General features: G+C 30.1%; 1 protein-coding gene across 1 annotated transcript in view; it reads right to left on the bottom strand.

Moving 5' to 3' along the window:
• LOC107439090 (transient receptor potential cation channel subfamily M member 1) overlaps positions 1 to 26232 on the bottom strand; it is a 49661-nt gene extending 23429 nt beyond the window's left edge. The window contains exons 1-11 of the mRNA XM_087155941.1: positions 26164 to 26232; positions 25260 to 25365; positions 23963 to 24045; positions 21351 to 21543; positions 18937 to 19110; positions 12926 to 13123; positions 10702 to 10885; positions 7180 to 7348; positions 5947 to 6088; positions 4204 to 4270; positions 3134 to 3372 (exon numbers count right to left, since the gene is read on the bottom strand). Of these exons, the coding sequence (XP_087012067.1) occupies positions 3134 to 3372; positions 4204 to 4270; positions 5947 to 6088; positions 7180 to 7348; positions 10702 to 10885; positions 12926 to 13123; positions 18937 to 19110; positions 21351 to 21543; positions 23963 to 24045; positions 25260 to 25365; positions 26164 to 26168 (1560 nt within the window). The 5' untranslated portion in view covers positions 26169 to 26232. The remainder of the gene's footprint in view (positions 1 to 3133; positions 3373 to 4203; positions 4271 to 5946; positions 6089 to 7179; positions 7349 to 10701; positions 10886 to 12925; positions 13124 to 18936; positions 19111 to 21350; positions 21544 to 23962; positions 24046 to 25259; positions 25366 to 26163) is intronic.
• Positions 26233 to 27296: the final 1064 nt, after the last annotated feature.

Here is a 27296-nt window from a genome sequence, read left to right as displayed (position 1 = left end):
TAAAGTCTATGATTGGAATAATACAAGGATACGGAGTTGATCGTTGGTTGCCGTAAACTGAGCTGTTCAACGACGGTTATATTTACAGAGGACCCAATCATACATCCATTCATTAATCCACAGATCGTAATTTAGACCTGGACCAAAGATCAATTAATCTCTTATTCAGTACCCACAGAGATATAATTTGTTATGGAAACATGGAGGACTTTGCGATTCGATAGATTTAAAGTGCACCAGTTACCATTTTCTACACGGGAGAGTCTTTTGCTTGCTGGATTCGAACTCTAGTTGTCACAGACGTGAGTCCAATGCCCTGCCATGCCAAAGTATCCCGGAGCAATAAACTGTACTAATTTAATTAAATGCACGTACCAAGTGATTTGTGCAAATAAACGGTTTATAATTACGAACTTTTTTTTTGGATTCATTACCTAATTCTTTCAAAAAAAGAACAATGCTCATAAAAGGAGTTTGTAAAACGGAATCAAATGTTGTGTCCATGTTAAATAGCTATATCCATTTTTGTAAACGGCATTTCGAGCTATGGCCATTTAAGTAAACATGCATTTTGTACTTTGTTTATTTTTATAAATACGTATTTCGAGTAGTGTCCAGATTTAAAAACTCATCCGCGATTATCTTTTACTTTAGAATTAAAGTTTCAAAGTCGTCAGGTTTAGGTATATTTATTTAGAATTAATGAAATATTATGGTAAATGCCAATTTCATAAAGACATTATTCGGTTTTAAATACTTGTCTGTTTACATGTCTAGTTAATTCGTTTCATCAAGATGGTATTATTCTAAAACTTTTCTATGAGTTTGTAACACTTGACTTGACATGTTGTTTTACGAAGTGTCTGCCCTCGAAGCGGGCATCAGACTTCTTCATCTAATTTGCCCTAGGACCACTAAGACTTTTGGAATTAGGCTTAACCCCTTCTGACCTGATAATATCATTTTGTAAAAGTGGTAACTTCATTTTGAAAAATATACGTACTTTAAAATTTCATATATGCTAAAAAATAATTTCATTACGTTCACTGTGAGTTGAAAAATTCAAAACAGATCTTATAAAATTAATTGGAAGTTAAGTTAATGAAATTTTCAGCAGTTTTGGGAAAAGTTCGTCACCACTCTTTAATTTTTCCCAAGTTGTGGATACTTTGAGTCTGAAGAGGATGAGGAGGTGATTGGGTAATTGGCGGCTTGTGGATCGACTAGAAGACTAGTGTAATCCAGGGATGCCAACTGCTCCGCTTTCTTCGGAAGTTTTAATATATTGGTAACCAATTAAATAGCAAAACTTGTAGAATAAGGATAAATACGCCTACTTTTTAAAAGAATAACCTCGAGTATAGTATACTCATACTCATATGTGTTGGTTATCTTAGCATCAGCCCCGCTAGGGGCTCCAACAGGAGTGGAAATAGGAGTGGAAAGGAGTGGAAATAAATGATAGGAGGGAAATAAATGATAAATCGCCGAAGCGCAACTGATAGGTGAAAGTTGGGGTTCAGTATCTTTTACTGAGAGAAAATTAAAATGAAGTAGTGAGATTGAACAAACAAGTTTAAGAGAGAGAAGAGGTTTTGTGGCAAACTGCCCCGCCTCCCTTCGAGGTATTACCCCCGAGCTTCTCAGGTGCACAGTAGCCACATAGCCTCAGAGAAAAGGAGAAATACATAATAAATGCGCAAAATTCGCTTGGTCTACGGGCTTAACCCTTCAATGGGCCCTTTATTTCTAGTAAAGGTAAATTAAAGTATTTTTGGAATTGAAATTGTTGAAGAACAGTAATTGATATAAAAAAAAACTCATTTAGTTTATAAAAATGCCATTTTTTTGGTGGTAAATATATTAAACATGACCTATTAGGAACTTACTGACTTTTATTTTTCTTTATTTATAAAATAAATTCCTTAAATGCTGCAAACTTCGAAAGGAATTATGTATTTTATAACTTTTATACGTTTTTTAAAAGTGACAAATGGCTACCAATTTTATTCAAACTCACTTTAACCCTTTGACGGTCAGGGAAATGAGCAGTTTTTGTTTCATTAATTCGCGCAGTATTACGAGCAAACAGTAGTCGAAAGTGGCAGCTATTTTTCACCGCTGTTGTACCGAAAATGTCACCCTTCTCTGGCGATGCCAACTGCTCCGCTTTCTGGAATTGTTATAATTTCGTTGGAGATGGACAGTTACGCCTACTTTTTAATAGAGTAACCAGTAGACTGTTGCTTTAACGTTGCATTTCATATGATACTTATAGTTTTTGATATTTAGTGGTGAAAAAATTACTTAAAAGGAAAAATACTAAACTGAAAGTAACTTGACTTTCGCTATCACTAGGAAATACTATTTTACAAAGCGGAGCAAGTTGGCTTCTCTGGATGCGGTAGATAGCTCGCCTCACGCGTTTAAAAATTTCTTAAACTATTCGTAGTACATAAATAACAGTTTTTACGTACTTTTCGTTTTTAACATAGTCAATGCAGAATAATTATGACGAACGAGGTCAGCTCGTCAGCACGCATTGGGGAAAATTTCACTACCCGAATAGTGCTCGTTACTTGATCCAGAATGATAAATCCAAGATTTCTACCATTACGGTAGAAATCTTGCTCCCGAGCGGAACTCGTTTGCGCGCTTTATGAGGCACGATTCGATTGCGAGCTGAACTCGTTCATAACCGTCAAAGAGTTAAGAAAGCTGAAGTTATTGAAAAATGGAAACCTAAATGAAAAGTGGTGAAACGTGGTGGGAAGTATACTTACCACGGCCTTCAAAAGGGTTAAAACAACATCCTCCACATTAATTCTAATAAATCAGATAACTAAAGGCTCTAATGGCTAAGAAAAAAAAGGTTAGATCTCTAAAGAAAAATTTTCGCTCATTTTTAGATTTTTTTTAAATTTTTATTCTTAAAAATTTATTCTATCTATTTAGGTCTTTGATGTCAAAAATCGCATCGAAAATGATTTTGACCACAATTACTTACAAATAAATTTAACATATATATACATGCATGATAATAATTATATCGATGATGAGTTTTATCTCTTATAAAAAGCAGAGCATATTTCTACTCGTTCACGGATATGCGAAAGTAATAATTGTTTCTTACGCATTCGTTATAAAGTGTTCTCAACAATCCAACTGTTAAATAATCTCGCATGACAATGCCACGTTTCAAAAGCAATCGAACAAAGGCAGGCTTGTTTGTGATAAGAGCTGCTGTCATGGCATCTTCAATGATGTCCAATGGCCAAGAACCACAATCAGGAAATAACTTTTTTGCCACATCAGGTCTGTTCCAATTAACGGCGAGTAACAGCTGATCTCGAAGCGAAGCACCTTTTTTATCTGAAAAATAATTATTCAATTAAACAATTAAAAATATAGCGTAAGCAGAATTCGTTATTCATCCTAGAATTCTCAAATACTAACGATGCAACAATGTAAAAAGTGCCTTTTTGAAAGAGTGAGAACACTTTAGTAACTTTTGAAGTGAAAATCGAATTTTCATGGACTAAGATGGTGTGAAGGCCTAATCCTAATTAATTTGTGACGTAAGTTATATTAATTTGTGCCATAAGTTGTGATATAATTTGTAAGTTACGATATCAGAAACTATTACGTATTTTCTTTAAACTTACATTATTTTGGACGGATTTAGATTTTTGAACAATAACACTTTGGTGCGGAATTTTTATTAAACAATTTTTTTTATTATTTTGTGCTAATTTAGGTCAAAATAAGCGAAAATATAATATTTAGCGCTTTAATAGTTTATGGTTATGAAATACTGCATGAAACACCAATGTCTTTTTCTGTGTTAAAAGTAAAAGCTTTCAAACACGGCTCACTTGAGAACAATAATTTTTTTTTAATTTGCTGTTATTTAGATCTGAAAGAAACAGTTATTTATCACTGAAATTTCTTACACTGAAAAAAAAAATGCAAAACTACTTTTTTTCTTTGGATTTTATATATTAGTATAAATATGATTCTATGTTTTCATACTTGTTAAATAATTCCCGCTTTTTATAATTGAAAAATGTCAAAATATATTTTTACTTGTAATCAGAGCGTCTGTAAAAATATACATGAAAGGAACACCAGTAACCCATCTCCGTCATAGTGTTAACGTAGCTTTGATTTAGTAGTATATTTAATTTGTAAAAAATAACTTACGTTTTATCACAGTTGAAAGAATGTGCAAATCTAAGCTCTCATTTCCATTTATCTCAAAGATATGAAACTAGAAATGAAATAAAACAACACCTTTAACAAAATATATACTTTTTTACCGTGACAAATATTGATTAATAAAATATTTAATTTTAAAAATTAGCACTTTTTGCAATTTTTTTGCAATTTTAGTCACCTGTAGCAACCCTGTTTTGGCCATCCTGTATTCCTTTTTAAATATGTATGAAATTTCTATGTTTGGAATAGAAGTCAATTTATTTTAAGAGAGTTTAGTCTTTTAGAAAGTTTGATGTCAAAATTAATTTATTATGGACGAAGTTAAAATAAAATATCATGTTTCTTCTTTTTTCGGAAAAATCGGAAAAAGGTATTTTTGTGCATTATAATAAGCATGATAAGCAGTAGCAACTAACTACTGTCTATATTTTAAAATATTTCTTGGACATATTATCATAACACTTTACATATTTAAAATTCGATCAATTTAAAAGTGTTTCTAGGATACTTTTTGTGGGCATTTCATAAAATTGTGCTTCAGATATGCTTTATCGAAAGGTGGGAACAATAACAAACAGCAGCTGATTTTGAATTTTATTGATATTTATGTTACATTTTATAAATATTTCCTAGCTGTGAAATATATTTTTCAATTTATACAAAATTAACTCTAAAATAATATTTTTCTTCAAATTTCATGCTATCAAATTACCTTAAATAATAAAATTTGCAGGAAAAACTATCAGTACTGCGGACTGATTGAACTCTCCCCAATTTTACGAGCAAGAAAATAACATTTTGTTTGAAAATATTTTACAAAAATATGAGTTCCTAAGTACCTGAGAAAAACTTTTTAAGGATGGATAACTAAGTTTAAAGTACTTACTTTAATCATTTTTCTGTTAAAATAATAGTGTGGTTTGATGCGTTACTTTTTACCATGTTTCCAAACACTAAAATTTTTCCTTGGTGAAATATAATTTATCTATTACTGCTATATTAGTTACGGATATTATCTAGTAACCGTGCTATTTATTCCTTATAATCTTATTTTTATTTGTAAACATCTAGACAGAATTGAAAAATAATAAGGTCACATTGGCGCAGTTAACATCATAAATGCCTTTTTGGTTGGAAATTTTTTTAAGGCATTTATTGAAAACTTTTGCAACAACTTATGTTAATTAATGTCAATTGTCGGAACTGAAAACTCTAAAATTTTTACTGCGTATTAAATTTAAACTTAACTGTAGTCAGAGCCTAAAATTTAGAGCTGTGTTATTTGAACGTCACAGAATGCCCCCACAAGGATCTATTTAGCAGTTGACCATAATGAACATAAACTGCGCAGTGGGTGAAAAAAAGAAAAATGTCACAGCGTATGAGCTACTAAACAGGGCTGTGGAGAGAACACGAAAAATGTCACAGCTTTCGGGATACTATACTGCGCAGTGGGGAAAATACGAAAGATGAAGCAACTTTTGAGCTACTAAACGATGCTATTTCTTATTTATGATAACCCATGCGAAAGTCTTCTCTCTTCTCGGAGGCGTTGGTCATATTTCGAGTTTTTGAAAACTGCCCTTCAACTATTCAAAAAAAAAAATCGTAAAAAAACTGTAATAATAAAGTAATAATTAGCAATAATAAAGAAAATGGAACATCATTTTATAAAAAGTGTGGAATCCAGCTCCAGTTTCGATACCTTAAAAATTAAAAAACACTTACTAAATTTTTCTTCTTGCAACATTTATAAATATCTTTAACTTTGGCATCTAATGCAGCCGCACTAATTTTAGATTTCTTTGAGTAGGAATTTAGTAAGTTTCTTATTAAATCTTTATCTTCCTCGGCAATCATTCTTTCACACCTATTTAAAAATAAAATTGTTGAACAAAACTTTAATTTAATTCTTTATAATATAACTTAATATGCAATAAATAATAAAATTATTTTATATAAATGTTATTTTAAAATTTATGCATGTTAATATAAAAATATAAAATTATTATATTGAAATGTTTTACAGCACTAAATTATTTTATTAAAACATTTTATTAAATATAATTATTTCATTAATTTATTTTTTTAAATATTTCAGTAAAGTAATTTGCTATTTATAAATATTAATTTAATAAAACATTTAATTATCGAAAAGTTTAATGAAATAAATGATAATTTAAAATGATATAAATATCATATCTAATCAATTTATTTTAATAATTTGAAATATTTTAACAAATTTAATTTATGAATGCTAATATAAAATATCATATTATTATGTTGAAATATTTTACAGCATTAAATTTTTTTATTAAAACATTTCATTCAATATAATTATTTTATTATTTGATTTTTTTAAAATAATTTAATAAAGTAATTTTTTATTCATAAATATTATTCTAATAAAACAATTAACTCTCTAAAAGTTTAATGAAATAAATGATAATTTAAAATGATATAATTATTTTAACTAGTCAAACTATTTTAGTATTACAAAATATTTCAACAAAATTGCTTTAAAATTGAACACATTTGAGTAATATAATGTTATAATTTTACTTATTTCTAAAAAAAATATTGAATAATTTAAATTTTATTACTTTAAAGTGTGTCATTTTAAAGTGTTTCATTTTCATCAAATATAATAAAGTATTTCAATTTATTTTTATTAAATATAATTAATTTATTAATTTACTTTTTTAAGCGTTTTCATAAAGTAATATTTTATTCATGAATATTATTTTAATAAAACTATCTAAAGGATTAAAGAAATAAATTATAATTTTTAAAATTATATAGTTATCATATCTAGTCCTATTTTAATAATTCACAATATTTCAACAAAACGACTTTAAAATTGAACACATTTGAGTAATATAATGTAATAGTTTTACTTATTTCGAAAAAAATAATTGATTAATTTGAATTTTATTACTTTAAAGTGCTTCAAAAACCCACTTTGAGCTCGCTATATTGCATCCAGAAATTGCGATTGCAATAATATCTGCTATATCACCAGATCCACAACACAAAAGTATTGGAATATCTTTTTGAAGACATAACAATATTTCATCAATTGTGTCTAAATCTCCTCCAAGAACAAGAAGAATGGCTGGAATAGCTAAACCTAAGGGAAATTGTAAATGCAGTTGTAAGTTTTTTTTCTCCATATATTTGTTAAAAAATTACAGTGTTATTAAATAGAAATAGGGTACAAAATAATGGAATGTGGTAATGTACAAAATAATGGAATGAACAGTGTTATTATTAATTTGAATAGGGTACAAAATACAGGGGTTGAACAAAATAATGGAAGCACTTCTGTACTAACAAAATTTTTATCTTCCTCAAAAAATACTTAGCGAATCATTTTATAAATTTAAAATTGTTTAGTATGTGATTTCTCATAATTATTGTGATGGTGGTTTGTTCTATTTTATAGTATGGGTAATATCATTGTAGTATTTAAGCATATTTTGACCACAGGAAATACACTTGCGTCTCTTACGACTGAATAATATTTTATGTGAGGGAATTAAACAAAAACATTTAAAGAAAAATTACTTTCTTACTTTGTAATTATTATTAGTAACAATATGGCTATATATTTTTTTCCCCAATGCCCACCTGAGTTAACATCCGTCAATTCAGGCATATACAGGGCGATTTTGTTGGCCTCTCTTTCAGGGACACCATATTAGGTAGGCCAACGTCGCTCCCACAGTGAGGACAGATAGTGCAGAGAAGGAAAGAACATCCATGCCTTGCCCGGGATTCGAACCCAGAACCTTTAATGCAAGGACAGTTCCCTGTTCCCTACACAGGCCGGTCGGCATAATATGGCCATATATAATTTTTAAAATAAAATAAAGATAAGATGCCCCTTTAAAGGTATGTGTTGATTCCCATTCTCCCATCAAGAATTTCGTAAAATTAATTAACGGTCGGGCTGAGGGGCGGATTTTCCCCAGTTTTAACGTCAAGAATTCAAAATTAAAAGTAAAGTGAATTGTTCCCAAACGACAGTTAGGAGCAAGGAAAGAGATCCATGGTTGGCGATTAATCGAAAGATAAAATAGCCTAAAACAAGGTCAACCCCTGTAATTAATATTAAATTTTGAAATAATTTGAAAATGGCTAATTGCCAAAAAGACCGTGAGAGTTTAAAGAACCCTGTAACTAAATTTTTTTAGTGGTAAGAGAAATAAAATATAAATAGTTATAAATAGATTTTGATGTATGATTTAGCTGATGTTGAGAATTAATTAGTTTTACATTTGTATTGAACTAAAAGGTTAGCCATTGCATTGATTGTTATTTCATGAAATGTAATAAAAATTGAATATTTGGTTTAATTAAATTAAAATTAGATTAAGAATGATTAAAAAAATTCAAATATGGAATTAAAGAAATTTTTTAAGCTAGGAAACATGCAAGGCCTGTTATGGCATCACACTTATCAAAGACGTTTAAAGTTTTTAGAGATTTGAGAGACCGACCATAAATTACAAACCAAAAACAGTGTTTTTCAACACCCTCTGCTTAAAAAAGTAGCAATAAATTTCTAAATTGTATAAATTAGTTTGGTCATTAAATGTAATAATTGAGCAAAATTTCGTAAATCTAGCTCAAATATTTATGGATATATTGGCATTTTTATAAAAAAAACTCATTTTTTGTTTCACGCTTTTCTGCTTTAAAATTAAGCAAAATTTTTGTAGCAATTTAAAATTAATTGCAAAATTATTGATTTAAAGTTTAAGAAAAATTTGTTTAAAACTGGGTAAGATATGAGTAATGTAGTTGAAGTAGTTATTTTATACAGCACATGCGCAGGAAAAATTTTAATTTGTTTCTTCTTTAATTTTATTTGAACCGTATTTGTCAACTAATAAAAAATACGATTTGAATATCTTAAAAATTTAAAACTTTTCAAGTCATTTTTTAAGTAGTTTTCGTACTTCTTGAAAGAAAACTCAAACTGATAAGGGATTTTCTCAAAATATTGCTTTGTATCATAAGGCAAAATTAAATAACAGATGATCATACCTTGCAATAAGCGTTGATACACCGAAATATGATTGTATGAGGAAGGAAAACATGAATAGATTGTTTTTATTTCATATACTATTGACGTATGAAAGTTTCAAGAGAGATACATAACTTGTTTTTGACATAGACGACGTAATATTGACTGCATTTCTTTAACCCTTTCGCACCGGACGGGACATGTGCTGTGCCAGTCCATGGGTGAAAGCCCTTATATAGCAAGACGGAAAAGAGAAAAACCTGGCACGTAAAACATTTCATTCCAGCATTTTTTTCGAAAAAAATGAAATATCTGTAACTATCAAAATTTCTTTTATAATTCTGGCATATATATAAAACTGCTTCTTTTCCAAGATAAAATAGATATTGTTGAAAAATTTAAAAAAAGAATAAGTAAGCACCTTCCCAAAACTAGCTATAACTGAAATGGTTTTACTACCAGCATTTCCTCTTTTCCGTCTCGCTTTCACCCCTGCTGATTTCTCACCGTATTGAAAGGGTTAAAGTAATTATGCATAAGACTTTAATGTAACTAGGTTTTAACGCAATTATGCATAAAGCAATTGCGCATATTTTAATAATAATTATACTATAAAGAAAATACTAATTACTTACATTACTTAATTTATAAACAAAATATTATAATTAAACTTTATCAAAATAAGTAAATTGTTTTATATTTTTAAATTCACCAGGTAATAATAACTGTATAACACTAAAGTAATTAGCACAAGACTAATTTCATGCATAATTACTTTAATGTTACTAGGCTATTATGCATAAAATAATTGTGCATAATTGCATAAAAACCACTGGAACTCAATCCTTATGTTTCGAGAGAGGACCTCAAACCAGCTAATAAATTTTGTAGATGATATTTTAGGTGAGGAAATCAAAAACAAAACGTACTTTCTCTGAATAATCAAAAATTTTAGCAACTTTGTTCCCGCGCTCTCGTGAAGTTGCTTTGAAAATGTTGGCAAAATTACCATAAATTCGGAAAGTTTTAATTTGCCTCTCAGTCTACAAAATATTTTTCAAGAAGTATAGTAGTAAGCAATCTTCTCTTTTAAGATTTTTTAGTTTACTACCACGTAATCATCTTGCTGTAGCTTTAAAGAAGCTCTGCCCTTTTACCTCAGATTCAAAATAAATATTTTAATTAAGAATATATGGTGGTAAACAAAAATATCTCTTTTTCTGTGAAATAAATCTTAAAGTCCTGACGCCTTTTTTTATTTGAAAAAAGAAACCGTGAATCAACAAAAACAGCGCTAGGGTTTAATGTGTTAAAAAATAAATTATAAAATGGATTCTCGATTTAGCTTTGTAATTAAATGTCAAATTTCGAGTATTTAAAAAGAAAATAATCTCTTAAGTTCTTTTAACTTCATCTAAAAGATATAGATGGCACTGGACAAGTCACATTACCTTCCTCTTCTTTGGTCGATGAAATCTTATGCATGAGTTCGACACGAAAAACTTCAGTTCCTTTGCATATTCTTTTTGTACCATCATCAACTAATAAAAAATGTGTATGTCCCGGATTTAAATAAGCTCGACCACTTTCTAATTTTTGATGTGGCTTTACTTTGTATCTTGAATAATGCATTTCCTAAAATAAATAAAGAACTAGTTATATATTAAAAAACAAATACAATTTAAGAGTTTTACAATATCAGCGGGTTTTAATTAGCTATATGAGCCATTCTCCAGAAAGTATGATACTTGAGTCACTTGCTTTTAATCAAATTATTTTTTTAAGAAATATTTTTTTCCTGTCATATAATTATTTATTAAAGCTATCCAACTAATCATTTTAATCGAATTAAATTTAATATATAATTAATATTATGACTTCAGCTCAGTTATGCGTAAAATGACACCTCTCAAACACGATCTAGTAAAAGTCAAAGAGTAGAAGACACATTTTCTTAAGCCTATATTCCAAAATGCTTAACATTAGCTTTATTTTTTTGTCATGCTAAATTTTAAATGAAATGTTTCGATTTTCACTTTAATTTAACAAAAACACCGTAATCTGGATGCTGGATGCTGGATATGTAGGGTACCTCGGTATTTGGTGCGTAGCGCCACCAACCGATTCATCTTATTCTTATACTGGTTTGTTCTGTGCTCATAAGTCATGAAGAAATAAGCTTATACTGGTAACATACCTGCCAACTTTTACGCATTTGGCGTAAAATTTTATTTCTATTTTTAAAGTGGTAGTAAAGTGTATGCTATCTATATATTCCTTGCAAATTGAAAAATAAATTTTTAATCTTTTTGTTTACCACTATTTTTAAAAAAATTAAGAATATATAATAATATGTAATACGGATGCGATAATTCTTATTTCCACTCAGATGAATTAGTTAGAGCCCCTAGCGGAGCTGACGCTAAGATAACCAACACATATGAGTATGAGTATGCGATAATTCGTAAAAGCTTTTTCATTATACAGCTTATGTCTCTGCCTAATACTGTAATTTAAATTTTATTAAACTACCACCGGGGAAAATCATCCTCGAAAAGATTAAAAGTTGGCAGGTATGTGGTAAAAAGAATTTTTAAAAAAAAGTCAGTGATATTATCATTTGTAATATTTTGATATGATACAATCTGACATGAGGAATGCGGTTACTGGGCTATATTTAATGTTGTCGTCTATTAAGCTGATGTCTAGCAAATGATTGAAATTCGAGGCCGTACAGTTTCTAGCGTCGCTATAGAATTTACAGTTGAGTTTGGCAATGAAGCAGTTAATTTCTTCTATGTCTAGATCCTTCATTAGCAGTCTGTTGCTGATAGCTCTTGGGGCACTAGTCATGTATCTTGAAACTTTTCCTTCTGTGTAACACCGCAATCAGTTTTAGATCTAAATATTATTACTTCTAACCATTACCTGGTAGTTAAAATATCTCGTTTCATCTACAAATAGACGAAAAATTTCCTAAATCTCTAACCATTATTTTAATTGAGGCTGGGATAGCCTACTTGGTAGGGCGCTGGAATCCAAGTAACAAATTATTTGTCAAGGTGTTGTTTTTTGATATGGTGACTAATTTGCAGAGCCCGCTAATATAATTGTCAAATCAGTGCATTACAATAATTAAATGCATCTTTTTGAAAATAAATTAAAGATAATTTAAATAAGTTCGATTATTAGTTAAAATGCTTATGTTTATCTCGTCCGTAATAGGAAGCACCCTTAGTACCAATATACCACTAAACTTTCTAAAATGATTTTTCTGATTACTTCAAATTCGGAGAAAGTTTGCTTAAAGAGGTAGAGTACTAAAAGCTAAAATTTGCAGAAAAATAGTGAGTTTTGCCAACGTTTACAAAAGCTCACCACGAGATAGTTGGATTGAAATCGAGTTTTATACGAATTTTTGAATTATTTATATTTAGCCATAGCCTAAATAGATTTGAATCGAAATTTCTAAACCTAGAATCATGCATTGAAACATGACGTTAACTACCACAAGAAAAAAGAATTCTGCCAAGTGGTGCAAGTTGACATCCATGTATTAGAACAAAATTTTAAGACCAGCATGCAATTTGTTAACAGAATTTAAATCGACGAATGTGCTTAAGATATTATTTTATCTCAAAGATTATAAATAAATTTTAAAAAAATAGATCATACTTTTGCTTCAGTGTTAATAAGCAAATCACTATTTTCCACGCATCCCCATTTCGTGACACCGATGCATCGAATACCATGAATCATTCGATCTTTAGTTGAGAGTAAATATTGTCTTTTTCTTACAGCGTCCCCAACTACTTTCACTAATCCATAATTCAGTCCTCCTGTCAACAACCATGCATTACCAGTCCATAAGGCCTACAATAAAAAGCATAATATTTATATAATTGATAACCTCCAGGTTTACCAGAATCAAGGGGAAACCGAAACAATTGGTGGTAAAGCTTCGAAAAGGATATTTTAAAACTCGCCAAAGCTTACATTTCAAATTTACGCTATTCAGAACAAAACTCGTTTTCAGAAATAAGGTTTATAAATAAAGTTGGAAAAGTTGAGAGATAAGTTTGCGATTATCCTATTAGAAATCTCAATAATGGCACCTTAATAGTGATGGAGGTGCTATGCCCAGGAAAAAAAATTCACAACGCAGTAGTTATTCGCAGTAGTAATTTCGACATAATCAAAAATGTTTGAATTAATCTTTCACTTGAGCATTAAAAATATTCAAATAGCGTTTTTACACTCTTTTATATAACTACTTTAAATTTAAATTTTTTTGTTTGGCATATATTGCGATTAAAAAAAACGTTTTTCAAAATGGTATGACATGATAGCTGTGCTAGCAATTTAAATGTTGTAAAACGTGTATTTATTCCAAAAAACAGTAATTTCGATATCTTTGCCTTTCTTCATTCGATTTTACGTTTTCATAAAATTCTTCTGTTTCGTCATCTTCTTTTTCTGGTACATAACCAGAAGCTGAAACTTCTTCTAATATTTCAGATTCTTTCCAATCAACGCATACTCAAACATTGTCCACAGTAATATCCTCATAAATATAATTATTTTTGGATTTAATAAATTAGAAAATTCCTTCATATTTTATGAACAGATACGAAAGCTTATCAAAAATATCTTAACACTTCTATACTGGCCCATTACCCATGTAAACAATGTTTCTTTTACAACAAATATTTTAGAAGATTCTACATGACATAACAGTTGGCTCAATTTGAAAGATCATGCTAGAAGCTTTTAGAAATAATATTATTTTTACCCAGGCAAAGTTCGGATTGTCTATAATGAAGAGGAAATAAATAACTTCTTTTTAGATTCAATACCTTGTCTTGTTTCAGGGCTAAAGAGAATAGAAGGGCTGGTTCACTCCTTTGAAGTATCTCTCGCCGCGCCGATTCTCCGACGTCACTCTAGTGACGTCACTTTGGCGCAAAGCTCGCACTTTTACTTCAAGAACGGAGCGTTTGACCTTACTAGCTCTAACTAATATTGGATCATTTCTTTTTGCGAGATATTCTAAGACATTTGTTATTTTCTATAATAACTTTCCTCAGTTTTTGCAGTGAATTTACAAGAATTTAAAACTATTATCGAAATGCCAGTTTGCGCGATTGCAACTTGCAAAAATTCTGATATAAAAACAAAAGGAAAAAGTATAATTTTTCACGTGTTCCCTAAAGTAAATGAACAACTATGTAAAGAATGGATTCCGAAATGACACAGTTAATATAAAACAGCAATACGTTTATTCTGTCGTAAAGAACTTTTATAAAAATTCATTATCTAAATAGAAACCGCCTCGTTACTTCGTAAAGAAAGGCAGGTGAAAAGAATTAAAAAATAGATAAAGTCAAAGAAAATTGAAATGTAAGTAAAAAGTATAAATAAAATATATAGTATATAGTTGAAATTCTCCTAATTTCATAACATATTTTTTAATGTAGTTATTCTAAATATTTATAATTTTTTAAAAAAATTATATTCTCTTCAATTTAAATATATATAAATTATATCATCGTAAATTTAAATGTCTATAAACAATTGTAAAATTTCTAATGTCATTATGAACTGAAATTATTATTTTGTTTCAGTAATTAGCGTTTAAGGTTGATGTTTCCTAATGATTAAGTATGAACAAATTGCTATTTACGACATGTTTTAAAATCAGGGATTCTAAATTTAACTTAACTTATCTTTATAAAAGAATATGTTGATTAAAAAAGTGTCGATATATGCCTTCATTTTTCTTAATAGTTAAAGTTAAAACTGAACTTTTTAAAATAAAGTATTTATCGTGTCATTTTCACCAACTAGCAAAACATTTTTATAAGTTTAAAATGGTATTTTTTTAATTTAATAACCAAGAAAGTTTTTTTTGAACTATGTTTATGAACGGAAATAATGTGTTAATTACGTAAGGTTTGAAAGCTAATAACCAGAAAAAGTCTAACTTATTTTTACAAAGAGAAAGATGCAAAGTTATCATATCTTTGCTTGCGATCTCCGAGATCTGTGGACACAGTGACGTCATGAGGAGGGAAATCGTAGCTTCAGCTCTAAGAGTGGAGTGAACTAGCCCTTGTATTCTCTTTAGCCCTGGTCTTGTTTACCCCTATCCCATTCATCGTGTAGTATTCGTCATTTTGTTTGGTTTCGTTGAGGTCAGCAGGCAATGTGGTTGCTGTCAGGGGGATTCAAAGACTTTGCTTGAATAAATAATAATAATGAAAAAGAAACGGAGCAGCTTATGTGTGACTTGAGTTTTGGATGCTGGTTAATGGTCAACGTGGAGAAACGCTTGATGAAACTTTCAATATTGTAGTTGTTGAAGATGATGTTATTGGTGGATCTGTGATAAGAAATTTTTTAAAACTTTAATTTATTATGATGATTGTAATATTAAATTTTTTGGCCTTATCGAAGAAATCTGCATTTAATTTAGGAATATATTGTGATAGAATCGGAATTTTGAGGTCTTTTTGAGTATTTGCATTTCTGATGAACCATCTGGAACAGGTTATTTTTCTTAGTATTTTGTTTCGGCATTGGTTGAGCTTTTGCATGAAGTATTCCGGTATGGTTGTCCAGGCAGGTAAGGCATATGTGAGAAATGGTCTGATCATCGATGCATAGAGCAGATTTCTTTGTTTTAATGACATATTCTGGTTGTAGATGAGTGGTTGTATTATTATTGTTGCTGTATTTGCTTTATCTATTATATTTTTGATATATACGGTCTATGCTATTTATTATATTAGTTTGCCATTTATTATGAGGCCGAGGTAGTTTGCTTTTTTACTACGTGTACTTGAATATTGAACATTTTTCGTTTTTAAATTCAATACCAGCAATTTTGAAATCATTCTATTGAATTGCAATATTTATATAAGAATGCTTTTTTAATTATAATGGTATTGAAAAAAAGACATCAGCTTTTAACTTCTTGCGATTATTTTGATCGATGCAGATTAAAAAAATGGACATTTTCTTAAAATTCAAGCATTATCTCCCAAATTGTGCCAACAGTTTTGTCATATAAAATATTTTGAAACATTTTTTCTGAGAGAAAAATTGTGTACATAGAAATAGTATAGAAGTATTTCTGCTATTTTAATCAAACCCTAAAAAGAATTATCTTCATGAACTCAACTTGCACATGAAAGGATTAAATTGCACTTCACCCTAATTGTCAGAAAATGTCTGTGAACTATTTTTAAATTAATTTTCATCCATTAAAAATTTCTCATCTCCTGACGCTTATAAGACTGCAATGAAAACAATGTGTAAAAGGATTCAACTATTCTGTTACGTTAATATTTATTTAAACTTATTTTTGACTACAGAAAACCTCAAGCTATGCGTGAATCAATCAGAAAGAAACAAAACTATATCAGTAAATTTGATGAGATTTAATATACTTATAATGAGATTTATTTTCCTAATCCCAAGAAAAAAAATAGTAATTAAAAACATCTAGTTCTTGAGCCTTCTGGTTAGTCAAGTAGTAATCTAATAATTATTAGTTAGTTATGTGATAAGGCTTCAACCAAACCAATTTCTATATTTCTAAAAATTAAGAAAAGAAAATTGGTTGTACATTACAAAAAGATACAGTTTTAAAAAGTAGCACAAATAAAATGTACATTTATAATTAACATGGATAAATTTTTTTTCCATCTAACCTTTCCCGGCACTCCCTAAAAAGGAGCTATTTGGAATAAAACTGATATTTGGAAGGTTTTAGTTCAAGGAAATAATATTTAAACCCTGCCATCAATCGTAAGAATTCGTTGAAGGAGGGGTTTTTTTCAAAAAATTTTACCAATTTTTGCCTTGAAGCCAGAACGAATGGTTGCAAAAACACAAATCTTGTCTCATTTTATGGATAATTCTTTTAACTTTATCTTTTGTAATTAAGACTTTGTAATGAAATTTGCATTTTAATTGTTATTAAAAAATTCAATGAACGATTTTCTTGCTTTATATATTGATTAATCCAGCGTCCGCAGTTAATCCGTGTGAGGGAACAATATTCGTTAACACTCTTTTTGTTAACCTCTTCTATTAACCTCTTTTTGCTTTAACTCTCTGACCAAAGTGTACTACCAATACCTCCTAAAAGAAAGAAGACTTCACCACTGATCAATTTAGTAGACCGACGTAACGAACATAAACTACGCAGTGGATGAAAAATAAGACACTGAGATCGGGTTACTAAGCTATGCAGTGGTTGTAAATACAAAAAAGATGCCATTACCATATCTGCCAACTTTCACGCATTTGGCGTAAAATTTTATTTTTATATTTAAAGTTGTAGTAGATATATATTTTCTTTACTTTTATTAACTTAATTTTTAAATGATTTTGATCACCACTATTCTTAAAAGAATTAAGCATATATACTAATATGTGTTACTATCATGGTCATCATCTTAAGCTTTTGCAAATACGACGTATTTTGTTGCTTAAAATTGAAATTTTAATTCCATTTCAATACCACTGGGAAAAATCATAATGGAAGGGATTAAAAGTTGGCAGGTATGCATTACGCTTTGACTACTAAAGAATCAAATTTCTTGCTTGTGGTAACCCGTGCGGAGGCCTTCCCTAGGACGTATTGGTCCTACTCGAACTATTGCAAAGAGGGGTCAACGTCATAGGTGTCCTAGGGGTGAGTATTCCCTGGAATCCCATGCTCACAGTGGGCCTAATCTCCTCTCTACTTCTAATTCCGATTTTCTTATTGAAAGTGATATTAAACGTGATATAGAAGGGGAGACTTATTGAACGTACAATGGACGCGTAGTAAACATATTATTGATGGCATAATTTGCCTACTGCAGCCCCATTTCTTCACTAACCCCCCTCTTCTCTATTTCTTAACTAGGTTTTCATCTTATTGAAAGGGATTTTTTTTCACCTTTAATAGCATAGTTTTTACATCAATTAAAAATTTATAGATTATATTTAATTATTATATTTATTTTTTAACATAATTAGCAATATTTTTTGAAAAAGAAATGAATTTTTTTTTTATCTTGAATAACTATTTTTAATTTTTGTGTTGAAGTTTCGGTTAAATTGACCAAACAGGATTTGATTCAGTGTATGGATTAGCTTTAAATTTATTGGATTTAATTAAATATGATTAAACCTTATACATTTTTACCATGCAATTGCAATAGTATGATAAATGTAATATTTTCAGAAAATAGTTCAACAGTTCAGTTAACAAAACCTTCGAAAAATCTAACAGTTGAAGATAGACTTTAGGTCATAAGGGATCGTAAGGTTGTTATCGTAAGGTTGTAAGGGTTGTAAGGGATCGTAAGGATCGTAAGGTTGTAAGGGATCGTTAAATTGATTGGATTCAATTAAATATGATTAAACCTTATACATTTTTAACATGCAATTGCAATAGTATGATAAATGTAATATTTTCAGAAAATAGTTCAACAGTTCAGTTAACAAAACCTTCAAAAAATCTAACAGTTGAAGATAGACTTTAAGTCATAAGGGATCGTAAGGTTGTCTGTTGTCCATTTATACCTGAAACTTGTATAAACAGCTTAAAATTAAGGCAGTTTAACTCGTGAGATATAAAAATTTCAAATAATTATGTACTTCACAAAATGAACGAACGAAGTATTTACTTTTACTAAAGTATCACCAAATGATTCTTTCCATTCTTGATCGTCAACAAAAGATGCTGTATTTCCAATAACTGATACAATAAATTGAGGAGGCTTTGGTTCATTCATTTTCCAATAATCTTGCATTAAAGTCACCAAAGATTCCAAACAATTATCATCTGACAACCTGATGTACTACAGAAAGAAAAATAATTCAGAAATGCATAAAAATGTGTAACTCTTAACACGTTGAATGCCACGATAATTTTATATGGCTTGCTCGCCTGGCCAAATGGTAAATTACCACAAACTAAATTTGCAAATATTAGACAGATTTTGCTAGTTGTTGAAAAGGTTTAGCATGACATATTTGAAAAAAGAGTTGAATTATATAAGCCTACGAATTATTGGTGGATAAAAATCTACTAAATTGAATTCATTAAACTAAGAATCACAATTAATAAACTACCGCTTGAAAATATTTATTCGCTGTCCGGAGCAAGTTGGCATCTCTGTGTATATAAATAAAACTATTTTTGTGTGTTCTATATTGCATTAATTTCTTCAAACCATTTTAGTAACGATAATAATTTTTTAAAAAAATAAATATTTACTCGAATTAAGTACTTCTAATAATCTTGTCTTCGCCGGATTCCTCCATGGCATTCAACGTGTTAATAATAAGAAAGTCAGCACCTCTAGTTATATAAACTGTTTTCATGTCTAAATCCTATTATAAAAGCAACAGAAGTGAAAACAAACACTATACAATAATACTGGGGAAAAATTCTATTTTGATTTCCATTGAGTTATATTTTTGTACGGATATTAAATTGGTTAACATAGCTGATTTTAAAGCTGCATTCAGTTTTCCTATGTAAGTAACACAGTTAAGCAATTTACTAAGCAGGAATTTTAAGACTCTCGTAAGTAAATACTAAGTGACCCCATTTCTCTGGTACGTAGGGAGTGGTTGAAAAAAGGTGATAATGCATTTCTTAATAATAATAGGTGATAATGCATGAAATACTTTAATTTGAATATTTAGATTGGTAGTAAATGTTATGATTACATATTCTGTTTTTTTGCATACAAGCAATTTAAATACATATAAAAAAAACTATTAATTATGCTGCGAAGTTTTTAAGTGCAGGCAAAATGAAACAAACTAAGTTTAACTTAAAATGTTCTTCGGCTACCGCGTTAAATATTCGTGGAAGCTAATACTTCTGGGTTGACAGCTATGTAAATTGTTTGTAAGTTTTTACCAAATTGGAGACTTTATGCTGTAAGTGCTGTAACCTTACATATAATAATTATTGATTCTTTTTATGCTATCAGAAATTTATAAGCAACAAAAAATATCCAATTCTTTTATTAACTTTTCTTAATTAGCTTTTTTTGTGATTTTCTTGTTAACTTTTTTTCGAAATAGATAAAAGAAAAGGAAAGGAAAGAAATTCGCATTAAGAAAAAGCGCTCTTGTTAACTTTTTTTGTGCTGAAGCAAAAATATAATAAGTCTACTTTCTAAGTGTTTTTATTCTATCAGAAATTAATAAGCAAATTTAAAAAAAATCTATTTCATGTTTTTGTAAGCACATATCGTGCTCACAGAAATTGATAATTTAGCGAATAAAAATTGAAAGAATGGAGTCATAGTAATCGATATAATAGTAAATGAAAGAATTCTTAAAGAAAGTATTTGAATTGATAATCCACAGAAAGATGAAAGATAAAGAAAAGATGAAAAATTGCATAAAAAAGAAGGAAGTAAAATTCACAGTTTACTGCTTTCTAGCTAAGAAACCAGACATTTTCTCGTCAATTTTCAAAATTAGTTACAAAGTTTGTCGAGAATGGCGCTGCACACTGTCGAAAATTTTAAAAAAATCAATGTTTTTTTGCTGCATGAGAGATCAATCAAGTTAAAAAGTTTAGTATACCTGAATTTAGTTTAGTTTTCAGAGTTTCGCTAATTGTGATAATTTTTAAAACATAATTTCACAGCTTTTCTTACCAGACCTCTATCTCCTTATTTTATTATATTTATTTTTATCACCGACATGGAACAGAATCCCAACTGTGAGTTTACAACTATCGATGTTCAACTCTGTTGCCTTGTTATTTTGAACCTACCCCAGAAGACAACGAAACTTCCGGATGAAGCATTGGGACAAACTAAGCTTCGTAGAACACTTTTTGAGGGAGCCCAGCGTCAAGGGGATTCTAACCCATGATCCGTCCAACATTGAGGACATTTTACGCCAGAACTATTGTCTGTGTGATCCAGGAGACCAAGATTCAAAACTAAGGTCACCACATTGGAAGACGAGCGCTCTGAAATATTGAAACTTGCTCAGAATAAATCTAGTTTCCTAAGCAAAACGCAGCAACTTATTATTACTTTTCTTGAAACTATTGGTATAAACTTACTTTAGCAGGTTTTAGAAGACCAAGTCCATCCATTTGAAATTCTATTTTTCCATAAGCATTGGTTGGATAACTTTTAATTCTTGGACCCTCATTAGTTGTTAAAGTTTTTCTTTTATCAAAACTTCCAGGCAACACACTTTCAAAAACAGCATTTGATTTGTGTTCTTTAAAAGTACCACCACATATACAGTTCCTGCATAATAAATAATATTATTTAATTTATTTATATCATTCGAAAAGAACATTTTTTATATTAAATATATAAATATAAAATAATAACACGTTTTCTTTATTCTGGAAAAAATATAAAGTATTCACAGTATAAGAGTGTAGTGACATTTTCAGGGTTATTTATAAATCAGGAAAATTAACATAAATTGGCAATCTGTGTAAGTTTAGTCTAAATAATTGTCTTCCCTTTCACTTTCATTTTAACATGACCAATCTAGGGTAAACTAACCAGTGAAGGAACACTTAAGCCTCGCTTGCCTTTTAAAAAATCGCATTAATTTCAAAATTCGTAATTTTAGTTAAATGAAAGTGTCAACATATTTGCTACTAATAGCAAATTATGTAAAAAAAGTGTAGAGAACTTACATAATATTGTTTTAAAGTTTTGGAGGTTTAAATAACAAGTAGTAAGAAGACCAAGTGAAGGAACAGCTCTTACCAGTGAATGAATACCCAGTAAAGGAACACTTAATTTTGGTTATTTTTTAATGCTCTTTATGAATTTATAAGCCATACAAATATTTAAAAACAAACCTATGCTTGAAATTATAACATATAAGTACTTGGAAAATGTTAACTTTTTTTTGTAATCATGAATTGAAAATTAAAGTGTCAACATATTAACACATACTGTTCATTCACTGGGAAATCTATGCCCAGTAAAGGAACATGCCTGTTCCCTCACTGATTAGAAGATGTTTTTCGTATTTTTTACATACTTTTGATGCGAAACATCACTAAAGGTACAAGAAAATTAAAGTTTATCTTTTATTTTCATTAACTTAGAAAAAAACCCAGCAAAGGAACACTTGTTCCTTCACTGGTTTTTCATCGTTTGGTGATCCAGTGAATAAACACCCCCTTATCTCAGTACTTTATTATGCTATGATGCTTAAAAAAAATAAAACGTAACTTCAATAACTATATTTTGAATTTTCTTTTTCACAGTGAGAAAAATAAAACTATTACATGCAATTAATTCCACTTCAAAGATATCAATACAAACACTCATCTTATAATTTTTTCAAAGAAACAAGGTGTTGCAGAGATAATAACAAATTCAAAAATTTTTCCAGAGAAGTCTATTGGACCAGGTAATCCAAAACATTGCTAGATGACTTCCTATTGTTTGACGGTAAGCTATTGTTACCAATCAATCTAAAGAAAAACTTTCAAATTCTTATTTTTAATCAATATATATGAAATGTTCCTTCACTGGGTAGTGTTCCTTCACTGGTTGGTTTACCCTATATTAGTTTTGCATGATTTTGATTTCAAATTAAATAAAATAAGGGGAAAAACCATTAGCTCATCCTTCTTATAAATCTGTACATTAAATGATTCAGATAATACTTATTTTTCTCAGCCTTTCAGAAAATGTAATTTTCATCAAATGTTTCATAATATTGTTCGAAACTTTAATTTCACTTTTATTTTTGAAATCCGGATTAATTATGTCCATGTATATTTCCCTTTGATTGCAAATATTTATTAGTCGATATAAAGTTGTAAGATAATTTCGATTTTTCGAAGGTGCTGACCACTTATCACTTTTATATTAATCATTTTTATATCACTTATCAATTTTATATCAACACACACTTATAGAAACCCTGGATAATAGAGGGATTAGTTTTTAGTATTGATTTCGCGATGACAAGATAATGCTGCTAATAATATATTTTTTCCCAATGGCAACCTGATTTGACGTTACGTCAATTCATGCGTTTTAGGGCGTATTTGTTTGCCACTCTTTCAGGGGCACCATATTAGGCGGGCCAACTTTGCAACGCACTAGAGCTGCACAATGGGCTATTGGCGACGGTCTGGGAAACATCCCTGAGGATGATCTGAAGACAAGCCATCATAATTTTGATCCTCTTCAGGGGGAATGGCACCCTCACTTCGGTAGCCCAATGACCTGCACGCGAAGTCGAGCACTTTACGGTAGAACAGTTTAACGAGGACCAATACCTCGCACTCTCGGTCCCTATGTAGATTAATCCAAGTGGTCACCCACCCGCACACTGACCGCAACCAGTGATGCTTGACTTCGGTGATCTGCTGGGAACCATGTCTTAACGATCAGTCTACTGCGGGACTGATGATAAACATGTTTAGAACTTTCCCCCTCCCTCATCTCCATTTTAATTACAGTGTTTTCCGTCAAGGGGAAAAGGTCTCATAACCTCTTTGAAAGGGGGAGTCATTATGCATTCTCAAGGTGGTGACTCTTAGGGTAAAAAAGATGAAACTGGAAGCCAAACTAGTTATTTAGTAGTTTTTTGTCTTAGTAATAGTAGTTTGAGAGATATGAATGATATTTATAAGTACAAAAAGTAAACTTGAAGCATATAATAAAAATATATTAATTTCCTTACGGTTGTTGAGGAGCTGGTTCGAATATCGTGCACTCTTTTCTCGTGAAATTTTCGGTGAGGAATTGGAAAAGGTAAGGATGTATCTATAAATTAAGAAGATACATAAATTATGAATTAATTAATATGCATTAGATATATAATATGCATTAAGCTAATTCAAATATACATATAAAGAACTGAGTGGATTATCCAGGTAAGTGACATTTTAAAGAGCGACTATAATCAGAGTTGGAAGAGAAAAATTGGTATCCGAACTATTTTATTATATCCGAACTATTTTATGGTATCCGAACTATTTATTAGAAAACGGGGTTAATAATTCTTTGCCTCGTCTTAAAAAGTGGCACAATACTTCAAATACATTTGTGACCACAATTATATGCTATTTTTCAAAATATATACCTTTTCAAAATATTCTACCTTTCCTACCTTGTAACCCTTTAATGGGCCCTTTATTTCTAGTAAAGGTAAATTAAAGTATTTTTGGAATTGAAATTTTTTTAAGAACAGTAACTGATATATAAAAAAAACTCATTTAGTTTATAAAAATGCAATTTTTTTGGTGGTAAATATATTTAACATGACCTATTAGGAACTTACTGACTTTTATTTTTCTTTATTTATAAAATAAATTCCTTAAATGCTACAAACTTCAAAAGGAATTATGTATTTTATAACTTTTATACGTTTTTTAAAAGTGACAGATGGTTACCAATTTTATTCAAACTCACTTCAAGAAAGCTGAAGTTATTGAAAAGTGGAAACCTAAGTTAAAAGTGGTAAAACGTGGTGGTAAGTATACTTACCACGGCCTTCAAAAGGGTTAAATGTTAAGGTAGGATCTTAAGAAAGGAAATTTCTATTTGCTTTGATGTAAATTTACTACCACTTTTAAATTTTTATGGCTTATGTGAATCCTGCCATTAATCCTCAGACACAAAAAATGCCCTATACATAAAATTAAAAAAACACTTTTATAAATATAGTGGAAGTACATATTTGTTTGAGCCATATAGCTATTTCATTCTGTTATCTAGCAATTTAGATTTTAAAACACACTGTGCTTCAACTTCTTAACCAAGTAGAAATGGTTTTATAATTAATACATAATTTTAGATAGAATTATCTTATTTTTTCAAAATAAATTCTAGTAATAAAACTGCGACCAATTTCACTCCTTTTATCAAAAAAGAAGCCATCGCTTTAAAGGGAAGCGAAGCACAAATTGGTTAAACTCATAACAGAATCTTATTTAGAATTTGTTCAATAAATATATAGATAAGTATTGCAATGATACCTCTGTCATGGATGAATATCGATTCCATCTCCATAATCGTTCTGCATCCGGTGTTGCTGATCTTCCGCATTCTGAGTCACTTCCTCCATTTAAACATAGGCAATCACTAAAATCACAGAATTTTAAATTATTTTTCTCTTAACATTCTCCATCAAAACATAGGCAATCACTAAAATCATATAGTTTTAAATTATTTTTAAACATTCTCCATCAAAACATAGGCAATCACTAAAATCAAAAAATTTAAACTATTTTCCCATAACATTCTCCGTCAAAACATAGGCAATCACTAAAATCACATAATTTTAAACTTTATTTTCTTAATATTCTCCATTAAAACATAGGCAATCACTAAAATCATATGATTTTAAATCACTATTTTTCTCTCATCATTCTTCATGAAAACATAGGCTTTCACTAGAATCATATAATTTTGATCTATTTTACTCTTAACATACTCCATCAAAACATCGGCAATCACTAAAATCACAGAAATCTTGATTATATTTCTCTTAAATATTTTTTTTATTATTAAACTATTAACTATTTTGATTTTTTAACATATAAGTAATTTATTGCAATTACAGGCCTACCAACTACTACGCTTTCTGTAAAATATTTTATAGATTGGTAGACATTTAAAACCCAAAGATTTCAAATTTTTGGCAATTCTGCCAGCACTTTAAAAGCGTCACCCCGAAAGATCTGGAACAAAGTGGCGTTACCTATAGTCTTTTAAATCATTTATATGTAGAGGTGTGGAAAATAACATTATATAGCATGGAAAATAACATAAACATAAACTTAGCTACCACTCGAATACAAAAGCGTAGAAAGTTGGAGGTCTTGGGAAAGTGCCAAGAAATAGACAATAATTAAAATTTATATTAAATAGACACATTACCACATATTGAAGGTACTACTTCAGTTTTTATGAACAGGGAGGCACATCTCCGTTTATCATGTTTCACCTAAAGTTATGAAATATATGAGTACAAATGACGTAATAATATACATTTCAAATATTGTGGTGTTCACTGTTAAAAAATTTGGTGTATAGTTGCCCCTTTTTTTAGTGCCGAGATAAAAAAAAGAATGCAAAACTGTTATGTGAAATTGACAAAATAATAAATGTTTAAAAGAATGAGACTATATTACTAAAAATGTTCTTGTTTTTTAAACCAAATATGTTGACAATGAAACCATAAATTGATTCTAATGCACATGAAAATAAGTGTTATCAGTAAACAATACACAAAAAATTAATAAATAATTAAATAAAACAATAAAGAATGGTCGGAAGTATCGCTCTACAAGTAATGAAACTACTGTAGTCGCTACTTTTTTTGTAGTTTGTTGTTGTTGTTGTTAATTTACGTCGCACTAGAGCTGCACAATGGGCTATTGGCGACTGTCTGGGAAACATCCCGGAGGATGATCCGAAGACATGCCATCACAATTTTGATCCTCTGCGGAGGGGATGGCACCCCCGCTTCGGTAGCCCGACGACCTGCGCGCGAAGTCGAGCACTTTACGGTAGCACAGTTTAACGAGGACCAATACCACACACCCTCGGTCCCTACGCAGACTGATCCAAGTGGTCACCCACCCGCACACTGACCGCAGCCAGTGATGCTTGACTTCGGTGATCTGCTGGGAACCGTGTCTTATCGATCAGTCCACTGCAGGACTTTTTGTAGTTTGTAGTGCAGTGTGTGACGCCCGGTGGATGAGTGGTAGCGCTTCGCGCTGTCGGGTCCCTGGTTCGATCCTCCGGTCCGACAAGGTTGACTCAGCCTTTCATCCCCTCAGTGGGTCGATAAATGAGTAAAATCTAAATCCGTCGAAAAAAATTTATGCCTGAAGAAAGTACGCAATACTTTCTGATATCGTAACTTACAAATCATATTATAACTTACGGCACAAATTATTAATACGGATTAGGCCTTCAAACCATTAAGATAGAATCTTAGTCCGTGAAAATCCGATTTGAAAGCGAAAAAACCATCGGTGTTTCATGCTGTATTTCATTGCCAA

The sequence above is a fragment of the Parasteatoda tepidariorum genome, chromosome 12 (assembly GCF_982258835.1).
Source record: "Parasteatoda tepidariorum strain Cologne lab strain chromosome 12, Ptep-v5.0, whole genome shotgun sequence".
In the NCBI taxonomy this organism is placed as follows: domain Eukaryota; kingdom Metazoa; phylum Arthropoda; class Arachnida; order Araneae; family Theridiidae; genus Parasteatoda; species Parasteatoda tepidariorum.
The sequence above is the reverse complement of the archived record's forward strand: the minus strand, read 5'-3'. Positions and strand labels throughout refer to the sequence as shown.